Below are 20,214 nucleotides of genomic sequence, written 5' to 3' on the forward strand. Positions count from 1 at the left end.
TGCGTCTGTGCATTGAACAACGAAAGGTCAGCTTTTATCTCAGATATGTGATCTATTCTTGTCTCCTATAATAGCAGATAGATTTACTAGAATACATCTAAGAATCATCAGCTTGACTTCCAATAGGAGTCTCAGCAACAGGAAGAGTGTAAAATATCTGCATTATTATTCAGTTAAAAATGTATAGGAAGAGGAAGTGCCGTCAAGAAAGAGTGTTGAAGTGTAATGAGAATGTTAGAGGTGATGTATGACTTGGTTTCAAACATGCAGGCCAGAACCACAATCTTAGTACATACAATGTTTTGTCAGAGACTGGAGTGGACAAGTTAAGAGGTCTTTCATCTCACAAATGACACCAGTTATTAATATCCTTGATTAAAACAAAATCAAAGTGATTCTGACAAATTACAGATAGACTGTAAACATAATGACCATTACAAAGCACAATTTTGTTAAAGGACTAGAAATAAAATATATAATGAGAAGCAGATAATTAAACATGAAAAACAGGAAAAAAAACAGGGAAAGATGGTCCTTTTCAAGGGAACATGTGATGTGGAAAGCCAATATTCCCGTTGAGCATAGTGGAATGGAACTCTCCGCCATAATGATTCCACAGTGCTCTGAGATCACGACCTCCTTTGGGGACCAGGACCTGTTTTGAGAATCACTGGTGTAAATATGCCCCTAATGGATGCACACACAAAACCCCATGGGCAATGGGAGATGCCAATTAAGTATGTTCATTGCTCCAGAACATTAAGCATCTCCAAAATTAAATGATGCTTTAAAGCAAGTGTGATTTGATGTCTCAAAAGGAATGTCACCGTCAAGATTCTTTACCTTACCAGGCTACAGACTGCTTGGTCTTGAAAGGGAGTGGAGACTCTGGATAATATTTTGAAAAAATGGTATTTTGGAAAAAAACAAGGAATGACAGCCCTTTGCTTATTGTCAGATTACTGGGAGATTTACAATAGAAAAATTATTCAGATAGAGTCATCATTCAAGAAAAGAGAAGCCTAACATGATTTGCTTTAAAAAAAAAAAAGTATAAAATATTATCAAGTAGTAACAGTGGTTAATCCCAGGAATGTATCACAAGAAGCAGCTCCCTGATAGTTGTGTTTATTTCCTTGTCTATACAACTTCTCAAATCTTCCTCCTTCCCTCTACAATTACAGTTTTGTATATGACAGCACATACATGCAGCCTGACATAGACATGTATGAACACCGTCCTCTATTTCAGCAGAGTACCTGATTTGCTTGGGTAAAGAGTTGAGTAGCTTTGCTTTAATCAGCAATGGAGAATGAAAGAGGTAAACATCCAAAAGCAGAACACTGAAAAATGCATGCATTGTAGTGACCAAAAGGTCAGCACGAAGCATTATCTGTGTGGCAAGCCCGCCCTCCACTCCCTCCTACACAGCACATATTCACAGAGCTGGCTGCATTTATAAACCCCATTGTGGTAGAACCTTGAGATGTAACTTCATGAGAATGTGTGGCTTCCATGGAGAAGCTCTTCATCCAGCCTCAAATCATCTGGAGAGCATTTCAAAACACTGTACATCTGCACATTGGATGCAGAAAATCTGATGTAATTGGTCTATGGTAGGGCCCAAGCCCCATGGAATCTTCCTTTGTAGCTCCTAGATACAGCTGATACATAGTCAGAATTAAATTCACATTGGGTTACACTCTTGAGATTTATTAATAAAAAAATCATGTGTCACAGTAAGATTTTCACAACCATAAAGGCAGTAAGGTATTACTTCACTAGCTCCTTATTAATGGTGTGCAGGAGGGTCTTAGCCATTTTGCCAGAATATAATGTTTTCTTCTGTAGCAGCTATATGAGATACACTTTCCATGCAGAGTGAAGTTCATGGTACTTGTAAAATCCAGCTATGGACTGCCTTCTGTGCATTTGATTATACTTCTCTATTCTCCCCCAAGAGGACAGTCTGTTGTTTGAAGCACCAAAATGTCACCTCCAGTTCTTTTTTCTTACCTACCTTGGAGCTGTCAACTCACACTGGTTTTTCTCCTAAAAGTGCTGTAAAACACCTTTATACCAGTAGCCAAGGGATCTTCAGAGAATCCACACCAGGCAGGTGTTTCAAAGTTCTCCAATGCTTCACAGAGAAGAGAATCCAAGTTACTAACTGACATTAACTGATGCCAGTCACTCTTCAGAGCAGAAGGGGAAACTAAGTCCAAAAGCATAATTTAATTCTAGTCCTCTCTTCGACACGTATCTCCAGTGTTATTTGGGGCCTTGGAAAAGACCTATCTACTTCCTGTGTCTATAATAATCAAAAACAAAGAACCAAGACAATCCCTAAGTAACTTTCATTTCTAAAGATTATTGTATACTTGTATATTGTATACTTGTAACTCAAGTATACAAACATTCATACAACAGTAGAAACCCAGAAAAATACCTGACAAAGAGGAAGATTTTGCATCAATAAATTGTGTGTGTGTGTGTGTGTGTGTGTGTGTGTGTGTGTGTGTGTGTGTGTGTTGAGACAGGGTCTTATTAAGTAACTGTGGCTGCTCTGGTACCATCTATGTAGGTGAGGCTGGCCTTGAATTCACAGACAGCCACCTGCCTCTGCCTCTAAAGTACTTCGACTAAAAGCTTATGCCACCAAGCCCAGCTAATCATCAATAGTATTTTTATTATGAATTTCCTAAATTTTTCCATTTGGCATCTTTGCTCTTAATACTGCAACTACGACAATTAATTAAATCATCTTTGAAAGACTAAACTCACTAAAGGTGGCCTGCTGAACCCATGTGTTCCACAATATGCACGTAGTTCTGAAGACGATCTGGGCTGGGGTTCACGTCACACATCCGGACTCTGTACTTCGCACTCTTCTCTTTTACCGCCTCCAGATTGGTCGCTTATGTTCCAAGATGAACCAGAAGTCAGTTCCAAAGTTGGCTACAAACCTTCACGTTTTCCTTTTCCTTTTTTGCAGCTAGTCAATTCTGAATCCAAGTTCAGAAAGCAGAGAAGTCATCGCTGAAGCTTGGTTAGAGCCATGGTCTAATAAAGACCTAGCTAAATAGAAAATTCCCGTGAAGCCAACAGTTGTCAAGTTCACCTAGTTCGTGTGGCCCTGCTTCTGGAGTCCTTTAAGGCCCATCTGTGAGCAATAGGATCAGATGACTAACAGACAAAAAAGGCAGCATGACTTTGAGTCATATTTTCCTGTCAGGGAGCTGTAAAATTTGTTTCTCTCCAACTGACATAAAGTTTAGCATTTAAAGGCCCACATGATTTTAATCCCATCACTTAGCACCCCAGCTGTGAGACTCTGAAGATAAACATGAAGTCACTTGAGTTCTAGGCCACCTGAGCACTCTTAGAAGGACTCATCAGCTCTCACAAGCAAAGCTACACCCAGACCTGTAGGTAGGAATCCTAATTTTCATTGTACACAAAACTAAATTAAGCCATCTTCCTTGCCGTTAGTCAGTCTCTGTGCATGCTTTTACCAAAATTATTATACCTGGACTGAAAAAAAAATGACTATACCAGTGAATTCAGTTTCTAATCCATGAGCCAGATAATAACATATTCAGAACTCTGTTTCTCAAAGGGGACGTGAGGAAGACAGTGATTGCTCTTGTAAGGAGGAGGAGGTTTGACCTACAAACTCCCAGTGTGGTGCTTCAAAGGAGAAAGGCCCCCATAGGCTCATATACTCAAATGTTTGCTTCCAAGTTGGTGGAGCTGTTCAGGAGGAATTAAGTAGTGTGTACTTGTTGGAAGAGGTAGTTACTGGGGGTGGGCTTCAAGGTTTCAGAAGCCCATGCCAGACCCAGTCTCACTTCCTCTGCCTTCTGCCTTTGGATCAGGTTGTAAGGTCAGCTGATACTCTACCACCATGCCTGCCTGCCTGCCATATGCTTCCCCCACCCTCATGATGGTCATGGATTAACCCTTGAAACCATAAGCACGGCCCCAATGAAACGCTTTCTTTTATAAGCTGCCTTGGTCATGGTGTCTCTTCACAGCAATAGAAGAGTAAGTAAGACAGCAAGTTTCACTAATTCATTCATATATTTAACAAATACTGATTTATGAACCACTGTATTTCATAAACTTAGAGTCTAGTAGCAGAAACAATACACACACACACACACACACACACACACACACACACAAAGAGTAGGGAGAGGGAGGGAGAGAGGTAGAAAGGGAGAGAAGGAGAGAGAGACAGAGACAGAGACAGAGAGGCATACCATTAAATATAGAGTGATAAAGATATAAAGTGATATAAAGATGAAGTGATAACCTGGGTAGAAAAAAAGGGTTCAAGTGAGAAACCAGTGTGAGGCTAGAAGGAAATCTTCAAGGCAGGATGAGATATAGAGAAGTAGCCAGGTAGACAGTGGTGGGGGAAGCAAGCCAAGCACATCCCACAGCCAGTGAGAGGCTCGGTAGCAGGAATGGACTTCGGCATGGGCCTGGGTCTAGGCCTGTGCCTGGGACATATCATCCTTGATTCCTCGAAATTCTAGTAACTAGTGATCTGGAGCCATGAGGGATAATGTAGCAGGAATGGACTTGGGCATGGGCCTGGGTCTAGGCCTGTGCCTGGGACATGTCATCCTTGATTCCTCGAAATTCTAGTAACTAGTGATCTGGAGCCATGAGGGATAATGACTTCCTCTCTTACCTAAAAGCAAATGAGTCCATCCCAGAATGACAACACCCATCCCTGGCGATGATTCCTAAGTGAGTCTGCAAAGCCAAAGTTCGTGTCTATTTAATTATACTGTCCCCCTTTTCTACGACCCGCAGCCACCCTTATGACCTTGACCTGGCCCTGTCTCTTCGTTTCATTTATTCCATCCTCAAAAAGCAAATGCTTCCCAAATGTTAGATTGGATAAATAAAGGGCTCCACCAGGCCACGGCCGTGCAAAGCAAACATCCCTGCAGTAAACAGAGGCATTCCAGGCTGCAGATACTTCTAAACTGAAGGTATCACCTTATCCTAGCATATTATGATGTTTTTAGGGCAGGATTCTCAACCAGGTGCAATTTTTCCTCCCTTCCAAGGGGCTATCTGGCAATGTCTGGAGACGGCGCTACTTGTCACAATTTAGAGGATGTTACCGGCATCTAGTGAGGAGGCTTCAGGGACACAGATAATCATCCCACAGTGCACCCTCACAATGGGGGCTTATATAAATCTAAATATCAAGCTGCCAATCATGTCCGTGTGCACAAACCCATTGTAAAGGTCAGGGGCTGTGTCTGGACAGTTACTTTGCTTAAAGTGTCAGTTCTGTACAATGGGCTGTGATCCTCCTTGCGAGGATACTCGTTTGTATCCTTCCCCCTGTTTCCCAAGTCGCGTCCGGGCCTGCAGGGATTTATTTGATTCATTTTCTATTTGTTTAATAAACAGACTAAAAGCACTGGAGGAAAAAATATTCCAGCCGTGAGGCAAAGTGAATGCTGTTCATAATGCTCCTTTGAGCGGAACGGTAGGATGCTGCCTTTGAGCGGAACGGTAGGATGCTGCATCTGCCACCAGGACGGACACTGGGACGGCTGCAAAAGGAGTCCATACTGTTTAAAAAGCTCAAGCAAACACATTTAGGGACTACAGGAGTAGCCTGAAAATGGCGAAGACATGTCTGCTTGTTGTATCTTCAATAAAATATAAAGAGCCTTTTTTTTTTAGCATGGTAATCATTCATATCTATCCCATGGCATGTCCAGAAGCTTAAAGAATAGCAAACACCAGAGCATAAACACAGAACTCAGTGAGCAAGCCAGACCTTCAGATGAGCCCTCTAATTGGGTGTTAGCACAAAGTAAGATTTCCATACATTTAGTGAGGCAGGCCTTTTCTGTTGGAGACAGCATTTACGATGCTCTGGATGGCTACAGTTATTCCTTCTCCTGCATGGCAAATGTAAGTGGGCCCGAATAGTCAGTCGTCTCTGTGCAAGTTCCCTAACGCGCAGTCTCCAGCTTCCTATCTCTGGCCCTTTCTTGGTCTATTTTTACACTGTTGTCTGTTCTCTGTCACCTGTTTGGTGACACTCAGCATCAACAAGTGGCACCGAATGGACACCAGAAGTCTGTGGAGAATAAAAGGAATCAGGAGGTACTCAGCCTGCTTTGTAGAGAGACATCTGCAGCTAGACACTTTGTGATAAGGAAAATGTGAAGGTGTATGAACAAAGTATATTAGATTCCCTAAGGAGACTCCTGGCCAATGGGCCTTGATTACATGATCTAGTTTTAGGTTCCCACCCAGATCACCCTCTTCATATACAGTGTGCACTCTTGGGTTTTCACAGTATCTCCAGGAAACTCTGAAGTATTTCAGTGTTTGAGAAACTGTCCATCAGGGATAAGGGAGAAATAAAATGCTATGGTTTAAAGAGAGAGAGAGAGAGAGAGAGAGAGAGAGAGAGAGAGAGAGAGACGGTGGTGGTGCACACCTTTAATCCCAGCACTCGCGAGGCAGGCGGATCTCTGTGAGTTCGTGGCCAGCCTGGTCCTCAAAGCGAGTTCCAGGAAAGGGGCAAAGCTATACAGAGAAACCGTGCGTTGAAAAACCAAAAGAGAGAGGGGGGGGAGGAAGGAGGGGAGGGAGGGAGAGGGGGGGAAGGGGGAGGGGGAGGGAGGGAAGGAGGAAGGGAGGGCAGGAGGGAGGGAGGAAGGAAGGAAGGAAGAGAACAAAAGGAATAGCAAGGCAAGGGCCCCAGAGGTTGAAAAGAGTGAGGTTGCTGAGGACTGGACGTGAGGGAGAGAGTTCAAGGCCAGGTTAAATCCAGGCTTCTCACTGCAGACCCTTTCCTGCCCTGTAATCCATACCCCAAACTCTTCACTTGTTCACGCTTGTCAACTTGCACTGACACTCTGGTTATGGATGCATCCTTCCCCCTTGCTCCTCCAAAGACAGTCCTGGGAACTTTTGAAAGATGGGGTTACTTCCCATCTTCCACTACAAAGCAGCAGGCCTTCAAGCCAAGAGCATGCCTCAATGTTCCTACCCCAGATTTACATTCCTCTAAAGTTACGGGTGGTTCACAGTGGGGTTCATGTGACTGTAGGTGTTTGTAACATAATCCAGACCCTCTGCCTTCAGAACTGGCTGCAAGAACGCCACAGCTTCTTGCCCAGTGGTGCCAGTTTTGCCCAGTAAAGTCTGCCTCTGAGAAAACACATGGGAATTATGACAATGCTGCTGTGTTCTGGTAACGTTTAATTGCGTTCTTTCTCATCTTCATCCATACCCACATGCTCATACACAATATTATTCCATCAGCTTCAAAGGCCTCTCAACATGTTGGAAATCTGTGTGGGAACAGAGAAGGGGTTTGAAATACACTCTTTGCTTGTGACTAGATTTGGTGTACACATTAGAATTTTAGAAATATGTATTTAATTTGGAAAAAAACATACATTTGTTTTTATTGAATATAGGGTGATAGAAGTACACCAGGATTTCTACTGAGTGGTTTTTCATAATAATCATGGTAAATTTTAACCAATTTTTCATATTTGTAGATTAAAATTAAGAAGACCTGCTCTGAGGGTGTTTCCATTTGTTTATCCATTAGACCCTGGTGTCATCCAGCATATCAGGACCCCAGAGATAGAAGAAGGAAGCCAGGGCTGCAAGGCCAGAGGATACAGCGTAAAGGCAACAGGGCTGCCATTAACTGCAGGAGCCATGGCGGGCTCCAGTACTGTTTATCACTGAAATAAGAAAAGAAATCTTGTTTAACACGAAAGCCTTGGAGGCTAGAGAAACAGCTCAGTGGTTCAGAGAGGGAAAAGCTCTTTCTGAGGATACCAGTTCAGTTCCCAGCATCCTTATCAGATGTCTCACAATCACTTGTAACTCCAACTCCAGGGCATGCTACACACTTTTCTATACTCCGCAGGTACCTACACTCATGTGCCTATACTGACCCACAAGCAGACAGATTCACACACAAAAGATTTTGAAGTGAACTAAAAATAAAATGAGAGCCTCAGAATCAGGCTTGTCGTCTTAGCACTCAGAAGGCTGAGGCAGGAAGATCAGTTCAAGACTAGCCTGGGCTACATAAGGAGATCTTGTCTGAAATAATGAAAGTGCAGACCCCAGATCCCACCCCAGAGAGTCTGATGAGAGTGTCAACTGAGAGTATGCATTTTAGCACTTTTTCCTTAGAAAAATCCTCTTGTCATGCGGCTCATGCTGAGAACTTCTGAAAACCAAGAACCATAACTATTGCATTTTGAAGTAGTAAATTTAAAAGTCTAGATTTGCTTGTCTAGGTGTGTTTTCTAGATCAAAATGTCTCTTGGTCTTTGGAGCACATCTGATGTCCTGGCAGGGTTCTCCTGGAAAATAGAACCAGGGGAATGTATGTCTTATAGAAGAGAAGTTATTAGAGCAACTTACACATAGGGGCTGCATAGTCTAACAATAACCAACTGCACACTGGACAGGCTTGGAATCCAGTAGCTTCTTCAGTCAGGAAACTGGATGTCTCAGTAGACCCAAACAGGTCCTGTATGCCAGGAAGATTCCTGGAGAGCTGCTAGTATCCAGTCCACAGTGGAAGGCCAAAGAAACTGGAATTGGATGCCCTCAGAAAGAAACAAATGCAAGCAGACAATATTGCTTTTCCTTCAGACCTCTTCAAATATCAGCCACCATTGGAAGGCACCACCCATCTTAAGGCAGTTGATCCACTCTGGAAATGCCATGGTATGGGTTGGATTGTAAATACTGGATTGATTTTAGATCCTGTTAAGGTGACAACTAAGACCAGCTATCATGTGCTGTGGGATGTTCTGTATGGCAAATGTGTTAATAAATAAAACACTGATTGGCCAATAGCCAGACAGGAAGTATAGGCGGGACTAACAGAGAGGAGAATTGAGGGAACAGGAAGGGAAGGGAGACTGCCTGCAGCTGCCGCGGCCAGGACAAGGAAGATGTAAGGTACCAGTAAGCCACGAGCCACGTGGCAAAGTATATATTAATAGAAATGGGCTGAATATAAGATTAAGAGCTAGACAATGATAGGCCTGAGCTAATGACCAACCAGTTTAAATATATAAGTGTCTGTATGCTTATTTTATAAGTGGGCTAAGGGATAGCCAGGGTTTGGCAGGACCCGGAGAGAAAACTCTCTAGCTACAGTCACATTTGGTTATAAGCTCAAGCCATTTGAGGCATATGAGTGGATAGTCTTATACAAACACTGTAAATGGTCTAATTATTTTTCTAAGATTGTGTGGATTATAGAAAGTTTAAGATGTTATATTTCCTTCACATATACTTACGAATTTTTGCCTCAGCACCAAATTCTAAGAAATTAGGTATACATTCACTGTGAACGTTTATATGTAAGTATGAAAGTTAAATTGTCTAATATAAAAGATAAAATTAAAATGATAACATAAGAGTGACTTGCTTTAGAATTGGACTCATTATCTACACCTTCATAACCAATTATCCTCAAATTTAGTAATGTAGAGCAACAAACATCCATCACTTTACCCTTTCTGTGTAGTGGGCATGAAAGTATGACCTCTCTGAGTGGTTGTTCGGGGTCTCTCACAAGGTGCAAGGCAGTTGTCAGGACTGGATCCTTCCAAAGCCAAGGTCAGAGAGGTAACATATCCAGACTCATCCACATGGGTGGTGACTAACCCTTTCTTTTCAAACTGTTGGAATGAGGACTTCAGTGTCTCAGTATTTGATAGCTAGAGGCTGCCTTTAGTTCTTACCCATGCCTTACTCTTCCAAGGGAATCCAATCATGGCAGCTAACTTCCAGCAGAGCAAGCCAGAGAGCAGGAAAGGCACACAGTAGCTGTTACAGTGTTTTGTAAACTCATCTTCAAAACGACACCCTTGACTTTTGAAGGACAATCACAACTTCTAGCCACCAACTCAAGCAGAGGGCATTGAAAGATGTGAATAGCTGGAGAGGGATCCTTGAGACTTATTGTAGATACTATTACATTTAAATTTCATTTTTATAGATGAGAAACACATTGTACTGCTTCCTTCAAAGTTAATTTATCATTCTGATATCAATGTAAACATTTCCTAAATTAAGTTTGGCTGCATTCTGTGGGAATTTCTCACAATGTGGGGAGGTTGAAGCCAGATATGGAACATGTTTCTAAATGTGTACACAGTATGCCTACCAACAGAGAAATGTGTTCTGGGAATTAAACCTAGAGCTATGGTTTAAAATAATGGTGTGGACATACCACATAGGAAAAGCTACTTGGTCAACATTGCTGGCCCTGTTTCCACAGCTGGTAAATGGCAAAAGAGCATCATTTCCATCCCCTTGCCCTTTTACTCATTCATGTTACCTCATGGTCATGAGATGACATCACTTTATGTAGTCAGCACATACTGTTATAAGCAGGATGAGAGGGGTTTCCCCCATAAGAACCAGTCTTTTTTATTAAGGAAGATAAAGTTTTCCTGGAGGCTGGAAATATGACTTAGCAGTTGAGAATGCTTAGTGCTCTCACAGAGGACCAGAGTTAGATTCCTGACACTCATATTGGGTATCTCAAGATTGCCTCTAACTTCAGCTTCAGGGAATCTGATGCCCTATCCTGGCTTCTGCCAGCTCATCTACACATGTGCACACACTAACACACACACACACACACACACACACACACACACACACACACACACACACTAAATGAATAAAATGTAAATCTTAAAAAGAAACACGTTCTTGAAATTTCTACCTAGCCGACTAACTTAAATCTTATTGGTCAGAACTAGTCACATCTATATTCTCAATAAACCACAAGCCACTTACCAAGAAGACTAGCATAATAATCCCAGGTATAAACTAACCATGGCATAACTCTAAGATCAGAAGACCTTTCCAATTACCTAAATGGTTAGGACTCTGTTGGGACAGCAGTATGACTGTGTTGAACAGACAACAGTTGGGTCTTCAGCAAACATCCTGGTAGCTGCTTTGTGATATGTCCTACATATACATTTTAAACATGCTAATAATGTTCTAATGGATATTTTTTATGTTCTAATACAATCAGTTTCCACTAACAGTATAAAAATATATCTTCCTCACAGAAACCAAATGTGAAAACATTGTGCATAAAACCACAAAGGTACCTAAATTTTCCTTGACTACTTCTTATTCAGAAAAAAAGATCCATATTTTGAGACAGAAAAAAAAACTTGACCATGTTTATTTAATCCTGTGTACATGTAAACTGCCTTTAAAATATTATCTTAAGATACATTTAACAGGATGGGCCTTCTGAGATTTATTGCATTAGCTAAACATTATCAAAACATAACAAGACAGATTGCTTTTCTTGACATCTGTTGCTAGATTTTGTTATGTTTCAGAAACAGCCACTGCTTTGCAAAGGTATTTTAGCATCATTTATAAAAATCTAGTAATATAAACTGTTGACTCCTGAGAAAGCATCCATTGGGACACGGAAATATTGCTGAAGCACATCCGTACTTTTGATCTGTAGGTCTACGGAAGGATTCTTAGCAAAATGGCAACATGGTCCTTAGATTACAGGACAGAAAATCATTTCTTCAGTGAGCTAATTGAGCGTCATTAGAGGCACCTCATTCTAACCCACAGGTGCTTACATCACTTGGGTGTGTTCTTGTCTCATCTTTGAAGAAAAGACAACTTCTAACTCGTATGCCATTCCGAATCTGAGTGAGCACATGAAGTATTGTTCTCAGTGAGGCCAGCAACACTGAACAGAACATGGTTCACAAACAGTCACCTAGTCAATGCCGGAGCAAAATTCCACACCAACCAAGGTACAGGCACAATGGAGAGGGACAAGTGGAATAAGCCCCCTGGGAAACCGGACTCAAGAGTGGCTGTTTTGATGGAAGGTTAATCAGTCTGATGCTTTATGTAAACAGTGAGTGCCCAGGGGAACTGGCAGAAAAAGACACAATCACTTGTCTAACAAATGGGCCTGTGGGGCCTCTGGCGATCAAGACAATGTTTCCATTCAAGTACAAGACCAGAAGTTGTTCTCGTTGGTCACAGAACACAGCCACCAGACTGACTGGGACCATGTGGTGATGGCAGGCAGTGGTAGCAGAAGCCAGGAGTGTTGCTGAGCCTGAGTTCCAATCCTGTGTCCATCATTTGATGAGTAGATAGCCTTGTTCTAGCCAGGACAGTGGTGGTCATTGGTTCCTGTGTTTTAAATGGGACTCTGGTTCTTTATGAATCCTTTGCTTTAAATTTCTATCAATCTACTACATAACTCTACTTTGGTTGGTGTGGAATTTTGCCCTGCCATTGACTAGATGACTGTTCACTTAAAGGAACTATGCTCAGTTCAGTGTACTTTGAATACAAGTCAAAATATATACTAAAGGTAGTTTTTTTGTTTGTTTGTTTGTTTGTTTGTTTTTTAAGTATTCCTCATGGCTTAGTGATTAAAAGTGGTTGCTGTACAATTATGGACGACAAAGTTTAGACCCTACCACTGCTCCACAGACAGGCACACCCAGATGAGCAGACACACATGCACATACAAACACACACACACACACACACACACACACACACACACACACACACACACACTTTTAAAAAAAAGGTATCCATTTCTAATTTTCTTCACCCTGGCTGAAGTATGAAAATGTCGTGAGCACAGTATTAAGGAGACATCTATCTAAGACATATGCAGAGATACTGCCAAGCCAAAGTCTGAGATGGCAGGGGGAGATTTATGGGCACCTAGAGATAGAATAGATACGTGGGAAAAGGGAGGTGGGGGGGTGGAGTGGGCAGAGCTCTGGCTGTTTGTACACTTGGAAATTGTAAAATTAGCATTCTAATTTTAGCTTTTTTACCAATTCACTTGGGACCATGATATTGTCTGCCTCGTTTTAATCATTTTGTGCCTCAGTTTCCATATCTACCATTTAGCTTGACAGTCCCTGGCTGAATTCCCAGGATAGTAAGAACATACTGTTCCAAGCAATATAAATATAATCAGTTCACACAACTCAAAATATCCCTGTTACCAGATGTCCTGACTTAAAGTGGTAATGCTAACAAGAGCCATTCCTTCAACTACAGAGTGCTTCTGGGTGCCAGTCTGCCAGGCAAAAATTAAGCACTAAGGCTAGTGTACGCGTTTGGATTCCCAGCAATGCAGAAGCAAAAGGAAGGTTGACCTGCAATGTGACACATGCCGGCTTTGCTCTCTAGCATCTGGGTGACCTGGAGCAAATTATTAACTTCCCTTAATATCCTCATCTGCGAAAAGGAGTGAGAATGGGCATCTCAGAGGCTTGCAAGAAAGGCGATCACAAGCACAGGTTAGCCCTTGTGAGCCAGGGGTAGGCACTGAATTTGCATCTTTTCTGGGCTGTGTCAATCATCCTTGCTTATCTATTAAAACCCTAGTCAGCAGATCAAGGAGCTTGTCAATGCTGTTGCTTGCTGAGAAGTTGCTGCATTCCAGGGCTTTGTACTCACAGGAAGAACTCTCCTCAGTACCTGGATGTCGCTGTAGAAATGGAGGTGGAGAGGTGGAGAGGAGGAAACATCCTCTGGATTTAGTGCTTCATTAGTCCTTCTTGCCTCTGCCCCCATCTACACCTGATTGGGCTGTACTGTTTCATTCTTTTAAGCCACTGTCAATTCTTAAGACTAAATTAGCAACATAACTATATTTATGTAATTTTTCATTGTTTTTTCCAGAAAACCTGAACAAAATTCTCTGGGATACTTGAATATTGTGCTCACTTCCTGTTTTTGGAAGGCACTGAAAATCTTTCAAAAGTATCTAAAATGAGAAAAAAAAAAAAAAAGGATTTCCAATATGCTTACTTAGATGTACAGTTAAGGAAATTGTTATCAAGAAAGTTTACGTATAAACACATGTTCCTAGATATCTTCCCTAACAGAATATACTTTGACAATATAGCCAATTACATATATTCACATATATGTACACACCCAGACATGCACACATATGTTGTACTGCCCCTAAGGCCATGCTAAGGAAAGGTTAAATGTAGTAAGCTTCTAAAGCTATTAACATGCCTTTTCATTATTGTGAAATACTCTTCATATTCAAATGAAGAATATTTTTGTTTTGTAAAAAGTGGCTCAGTATTTAAGAAAGCATCAATTTCCTTTAGAACAGAGTTGAGTCTCAAACCAACCTCTTGTTCACCTTGACAAGTCATTGTCATTTCTGGGGTAATAAGTAATAGACGTTCCCTTTAATAAAAACAATGGACCATTGTCCTTTGTGCACTCAAGCATGTGTGCACTCCCAGGACACTTGTAAACCACCATGGTTTATACTTTGACCCCAGATTTAGATTTTCCTGAAAATTTTGCAATTTTGACATCTTCAGTTTCACTTACAAAATAATGGCATCTTTAAACAGTTAAAAAAAAAAAAAAAGGAATATATTTCAGTTGAATTGAGGGAAAATCATCAGTTCTCATTTTTCATTTTCATAACCTTGAAAACAGACAATTATAAATAAATATTATAATACAATATAATTATAAATAAATATATTACATTATTCAAGTATTGATCTGATTTGCCTTGTATTTCCTGTATGGTGTATGTGTGTGTGTGTGTACATGTACATGTGTATGTGTACAGTTACGTGTGTGTGTGCATGTGTGTGTGTGTGTGTGTGTGTGTGTGTGTGTGTGTGTGTTAGAGGACATATCAGGCATTGTTTACTCCAGAGCCACCCATCTTTTTTGATTATGGACAAAGTCTCCCACTGGTTGGGAACTTCACAATTGGACTAGGCTGGGTGGCCTGCGGAGCTCTACGTCTGTTGTTTTTGGTTTTTGGTTTTGATTTTTTTTAAGTGGGTTCTGGGGGCTAAACGCAAGCCCTTGTGATTGTAACTGAGCTACCTTCCTGACTTCTTACAAGCTGTGAAAAAAAACACAAGTGGATGTTTACCTCTGAGTCTAGTTCTAAATGTGCTGAGGAAAAAAAATACAATGACTATTTACAAAATTATAGCTGAACTATTTTTGCATATTATACTATTAGGACACTGGGCAATAAAGCAAGAAACAGAATGTTCTGGAAAATAAACTTTAAAACTGGTAAGCATCATGTACTTTTTCCAAAAGACATTTTGGTGTGTTAAATCAAAGGTGGCTCGTTGGCACCGAGCAGCGACCAGAAGTTCTAGCCTTGACTCTGAGCTCTGGTGGCTGCAGGAATAGCTGCAGAAATAGTCATCAGTTTGTGCGAATTTCAGACTACGCTAGAACCCTCCACGTAGCAGCTACCAGGAAGCAGTAGCCCAGAACTAGCCAGTCTTCCTGGTGATAATTTGTTTTCAATCCTGTGCTTCATTTAGTTTATATAAAGTCTAAGAGTTAACTATGTCCGTGAGCAGGTACCTAGAAGTGGACGCTAGTGCGAAAGGGATGAGTTTGCACCAGAATCCCCCCATTGCTGTGACTCTGTCCTTAGAAAGTCACCGTGAGTCTCTTCTTCTGTAAAGGGACAGGAACCTGCTGTTCCGGGGAGCTTTGAAATCCCAGATCACCAACCCACAGAAGCGTTTGTGGGTGAAGAGCTATGTGACTGCAAACTTGCTTGCTTGGTTCCCAGGAGCCATTTCTAAAGTAGTCATGATTCCTGGACCACTGGTATTTATCTTGATCGCTACCAAAAACTATATTCTCAACTTGTCTAATCTAAAGTCAGGTTCTCTTCTCCTAATTTAATTTTTTTCTTTCTAATTTTCTCCTTGCTCAACTGTTGCCTGTGTTCTCCCCAACAGTTAGATCAGGAGTTCAAAGGTCATCCTTTGCTCCTCGTTTTGAAGTAACCAAATCTTCCTATAATATCCAGAAATTCTTTTCTCTTTTCTCTTGCTTCTTTTCCTTCCACCATTTCCCTCCTTTCTCCCCTACTTCTTTCCTCCTTTTATTTTCCTTTTATGACTGCTTTCCTATCTTGACTGCACAGTCTTCACTCGGGTGTGCCACAGGCTCCCTGCTGTTCTCCTGTAGCTAGAAATTTTCCTGTGTCCTGGCTGGCTGGCAGTTGGGACAAATCTCTCCCATTTGCATCCCCCAAGTAAACTATAGAGGCTTATACTAATTAAAACTGCTCGGTCGTTAGCTCAGGCTTACTACTGACTAGCTCTTACACTTAAACTCAGCCCATTTTTGTTAATCTATGTGTTGCCACATGTTCCATGGCTTTACCTGTGTGCCATTACGTGCTGCTCCTTGGATGACAGGCTGGCATCTCCTCACTCAGCCTTCCTCTTCCCAGAATTCTCTTTGTCTGCTTATCCTGCCTATACTTCCTGCCTGGCTACTGGCCAATCAACATTTTATTTATCAACCAATCAGAGCAGCACATTCACAGCATACAGAGTCATATCACCCATCAGTCTCCTTTCCCCTTTGTCCAGCATACATACACACACACACACACACACACACACACACACAGTTGCGCATGCACATGTACTCACATTACATTGTCAAATTCATTGATGAAATTCTACATGGTTGTGGCTGAACTTCCCTGCTCTAACATCCTCATAGACCCTCACCATTTAGATAACAATATTTTTGTCTCAACCTCTTTCCACCTGGTCGTTCTAGTCTCCTCTGCCTGTGATACTCCCCATCCTCATTCTAACTTGCTCCTGAGGCTTGGCTCCCAACATTTCCAATCTCCTTCTTTCCTTTCCCTGTCACATACATTTCCAAAGCTCTGCTAGAGTCTTGCCTCTCATCTCAATGTCTCAGCTCACCCAGGATCTAATTTCCTGAGATGATTCTGCTAATTCTCTTTGGAAAGTCATTAATGAATTCTAAACTAACTAGTACTCAGTACTGTATGTATGACTGTCTTTGAAGGCAGTTAAATTATGTCACATTCTTTACATTTTACCATGTTTTGTGTGTCCTTAGCCATGTTTCTGAGTTTTACTTTAAAGCAAGAAGTTTAAACGTACTCATTTGTTCTAAAAGCAGTAGTACTCATTTGTTCTAAAAGCAGTAGTTCTCAACTGTTGACGCAGTAAAGAAACACCTGGAGAATATGTTAAAATTCTTTTGAGCTCCACCCTCGAACAATCAGATCTGAGAGGCACTCACATATTCGTTTTTCCAAGTGAGTTGCAAGGAGGCGGATGCCTGATAATTATCTGGCACAGGGCTGGCAAACAAATCTTAGACATTTGCATAAATCTCCAGTTGTGTCTCCCCCTTTTCTTCTGTTCACACTCACATTCTGCAACTTCTTTCTTTCAGATCGACTTTGAAGATGTGATTGCAGAACCAGAAGGGACACACAGTTTTGACGGCATCTGGAAGGCCAGCTTTACCACCTTCACTGTGACAAAATATTGGTTCTACCGCTTATTGTCTACCATCTTTGGCATCCCTATGGCGCTCATCTGGGGCATTTACTTTGCCATTCTCTCTTTCCTGCACATCTGGGCAGTTGTACCGTGCATCAAGAGCTTCCTGATTGAGATTCAGTGCATCAGCCGCGTTTATTCCATCTGTGTCCACACCTTCTGTGACCCACTCTTTGAAGCTATTGGCAAGATATTCAGCAATATCCATATCAACATGCAGAAAGAAATATGAGTGACATTTCAGGGATGGAAGTATTCTCAATTCTTTTTTCTTCCTTATTATTTCCTTGGTGCCAATTTCAAGTTGCTATCACAGCAGCAATTTATGAATGGTTTGTCTTGGTCCAGAACAAAGAAGTCATTTGCTCAGTTTTCCTATGTACTACTTGTCTCTTGAGCTACTGCATCTATTTTTGACAGTCTGAAATGTTTAAACCCACTCCCACCCTCTCTTTGCATGTGGATCATTGTTTGATTGGCTAAAATACAAACATATCGTTGAAAGAGAAAAACGATTAGAATTGGGGTAGGGTGGGGATGGAAAAAGAGGACCACCAACCTCAACTGCCCATTCTAAAATGATGATGTCATAGAAAGGGAAGACTTCCAGGCTAAGGCCTCATGTCTAGGGACATGAGGGCAGGTTTTAAACAGATACTTCCTCAGCCATCTGAGGAGTTAGCTGTTGCCACTACTCTTAACAATCACAATCTAGTGGGATTTAGTGACCACTGTCAACTTGGAGACAATAACCTTCATGCTCATGGTTTCAGTAATGTCTTATTCATCTTGACATTTTAACCCATTATCTTGTGTACCTGAATATTTGTTATTACCTATAATAAGACCTGGGTGCCTTCTAATTTTCCATGTTTCCTTTTCAAAGAGGGTGTAACTCATCAGCTCTCATTATGCCAGCAGCTTTCCTAAAAAAACAAAACATAGAAAATCTACTTGCTAGTTCTCTATACTTGTTTCTGACTCTGAGATACAGAACCTGTTGAAATTGACATCTGTGCTTGGTCATGTAGCATCTTTCTCTATGTCAAGCCTGGTCAACATTAACCCAAAGAGATGATTTAAAGCAGGCAAATGGGGCTGAGCTCTCTCTGGGCCAGCAGGAGTGGAAGCCAGTTTTTCCTGCCTCTCAGCAACAGAATGAGGTCAGCATGTCTATTCAACTTCACTTATTTTCAAGAACAACCACACTTTCCTGAATTGAAGCTAATTCATCACTGGGATGGTTTAGTGGCTCAACACTGTGTTCCCTGATCAGTAGGCCTCCAGGGAGGGCTGTCAAAAAGGAGGCCACCAAAATGAGACCGCCAAAGCTGTTGCAAGCATGACCCCTTCTACGCATAGCGTTTGCAATAGTCTGTAATGCTGTGACACGTGACCCCTCCCCCTGCCAGGAGCCTTTGGACTAATCCAAGCATCACTTTGCTCAGAGTGAAGATGGGGGAGGGGCAGCAATAAAAGCTTGAGGTGATGTTCTTGCTGGAATAAGTTCTAGTTCTTCTGAACCCAAACTGAGGAATTTCACCTGTATACCTGAGTCCCTCTTGAAAGCTGCCTACCTGAGACACCCAGAAGCGTTTTAGTCCCCCACTCACATTTCAGCTCTGCCCTGGGGGCTATTTTTTTTAATTCCAGGTAGGCTTTTCTTTTAATATATTTCATACATTTATTGGAATTCTGCTTGACTTTTGTTTCCTCCCTCAGTTCCGCTGACACTTTAACTACCAACCTGCTACCTGCTTTGATTGTTTGCATTGGAAACAGACACTGGCGTGGACACAGTTTGACTTTTCAACTGTGTGCATAACTGAAAATGTACTATACTGCATACTTGTTTAAATGGAAAGATAATCTTTATCTTTATATAAGGAGAATCACTTGGGAAATGGTTCTGCGATTCAGTCTATAAACTGTGTGTCCTAAGACATGTCTGTTCTTCTAGATGCTTGATCTCGTGTAAGTCAGTTGCTGGTTCAAAAAGTTACTGAAATTTTATATGCTTACTGATATATTTTACACTTTTTTATGCTGCATGTCCTATAAAGATTTCAAACCTGCACAATAAAAATGTTTAACAGTTAAATGGGTATGTGTGTGTATGTATGTGTATGTGTGTGTGTATGTGTTTGTATGTAGTAAGCATGTGTATAATGTGTATTTGCATGTTTGTATTGTGTTTTTGGGGTAGCAAACTTCTGAAATATTAAAAATTCATTTAAGCGAGATATTTCTGCTAAAATTCATTGCTATTCATGGATTACTTCAAATAATTTAGCTATAATTCATAACTAAAAACAAAGGGTTTTTTTTTTTTAGCAATTTACACAATGATTTATTACCTATTAACCTGAAACCAAATAACCTTATATTATGGATAATAATATTGTCATCTAATTCTACCTAAATTTATATTTGGACTTCTGTATTAAAGTTTTCCAAAGAAACAAATATGATAACAATGGAGATTGAGACAGAAACCAAGATAAGAATAGAGAATAAGAGATTTATCAGAAGAACTTGGTTTTATGATTTTGGATACTGGCTAGTTCTAGAAGGTGAGCCAGGGTCCTGGGGATCCAGCTAAAGGACTATGAGCTCAAGACTCCAGAAAAACTAATATTCCACTTTTTCAATAATAACAGTGGGAGAAACTAATATACCAGCTGGCAGCATCCAAGCAGAAGGACCTCTCTCTGTCTTGAGGGAAGATCAGCCTCTTATTGTGCTTAGATCTCCAACTGATGGAATGAGGTCT

At 41.2% G+C, this 20,214-nt stretch overlaps 1 protein-coding gene across 1 annotated transcript in view; it reads left to right on the forward strand.

Moving 5' to 3' along the window:
* Cav1 (caveolin 1) overlaps positions 1 to 18,711 on the forward strand; it is a 31,417-nt gene extending 12,706 nt beyond the window's left edge. The window contains exon 3 of the mRNA XM_059257396.1: positions 17,332 to 18,711. Coding sequence (XP_059113379.1) covers positions 17,332 to 17,673 — 342 coding nt within the window. The 3' untranslated portion in view covers positions 17,674 to 18,711. The remainder of the gene's footprint in view (positions 1 to 17,331) is intronic.
* Positions 18,712 to 20,214: the final 1,503 nt, after the last annotated feature.

The sequence above is a fragment of the Peromyscus eremicus genome, chromosome 3 (genome assembly GCF_949786415.1).
Source record: "Peromyscus eremicus chromosome 3, PerEre_H2_v1, whole genome shotgun sequence".
NCBI lineage: Eukaryota > Metazoa > Chordata > Mammalia > Rodentia > Cricetidae > Peromyscus > Peromyscus eremicus.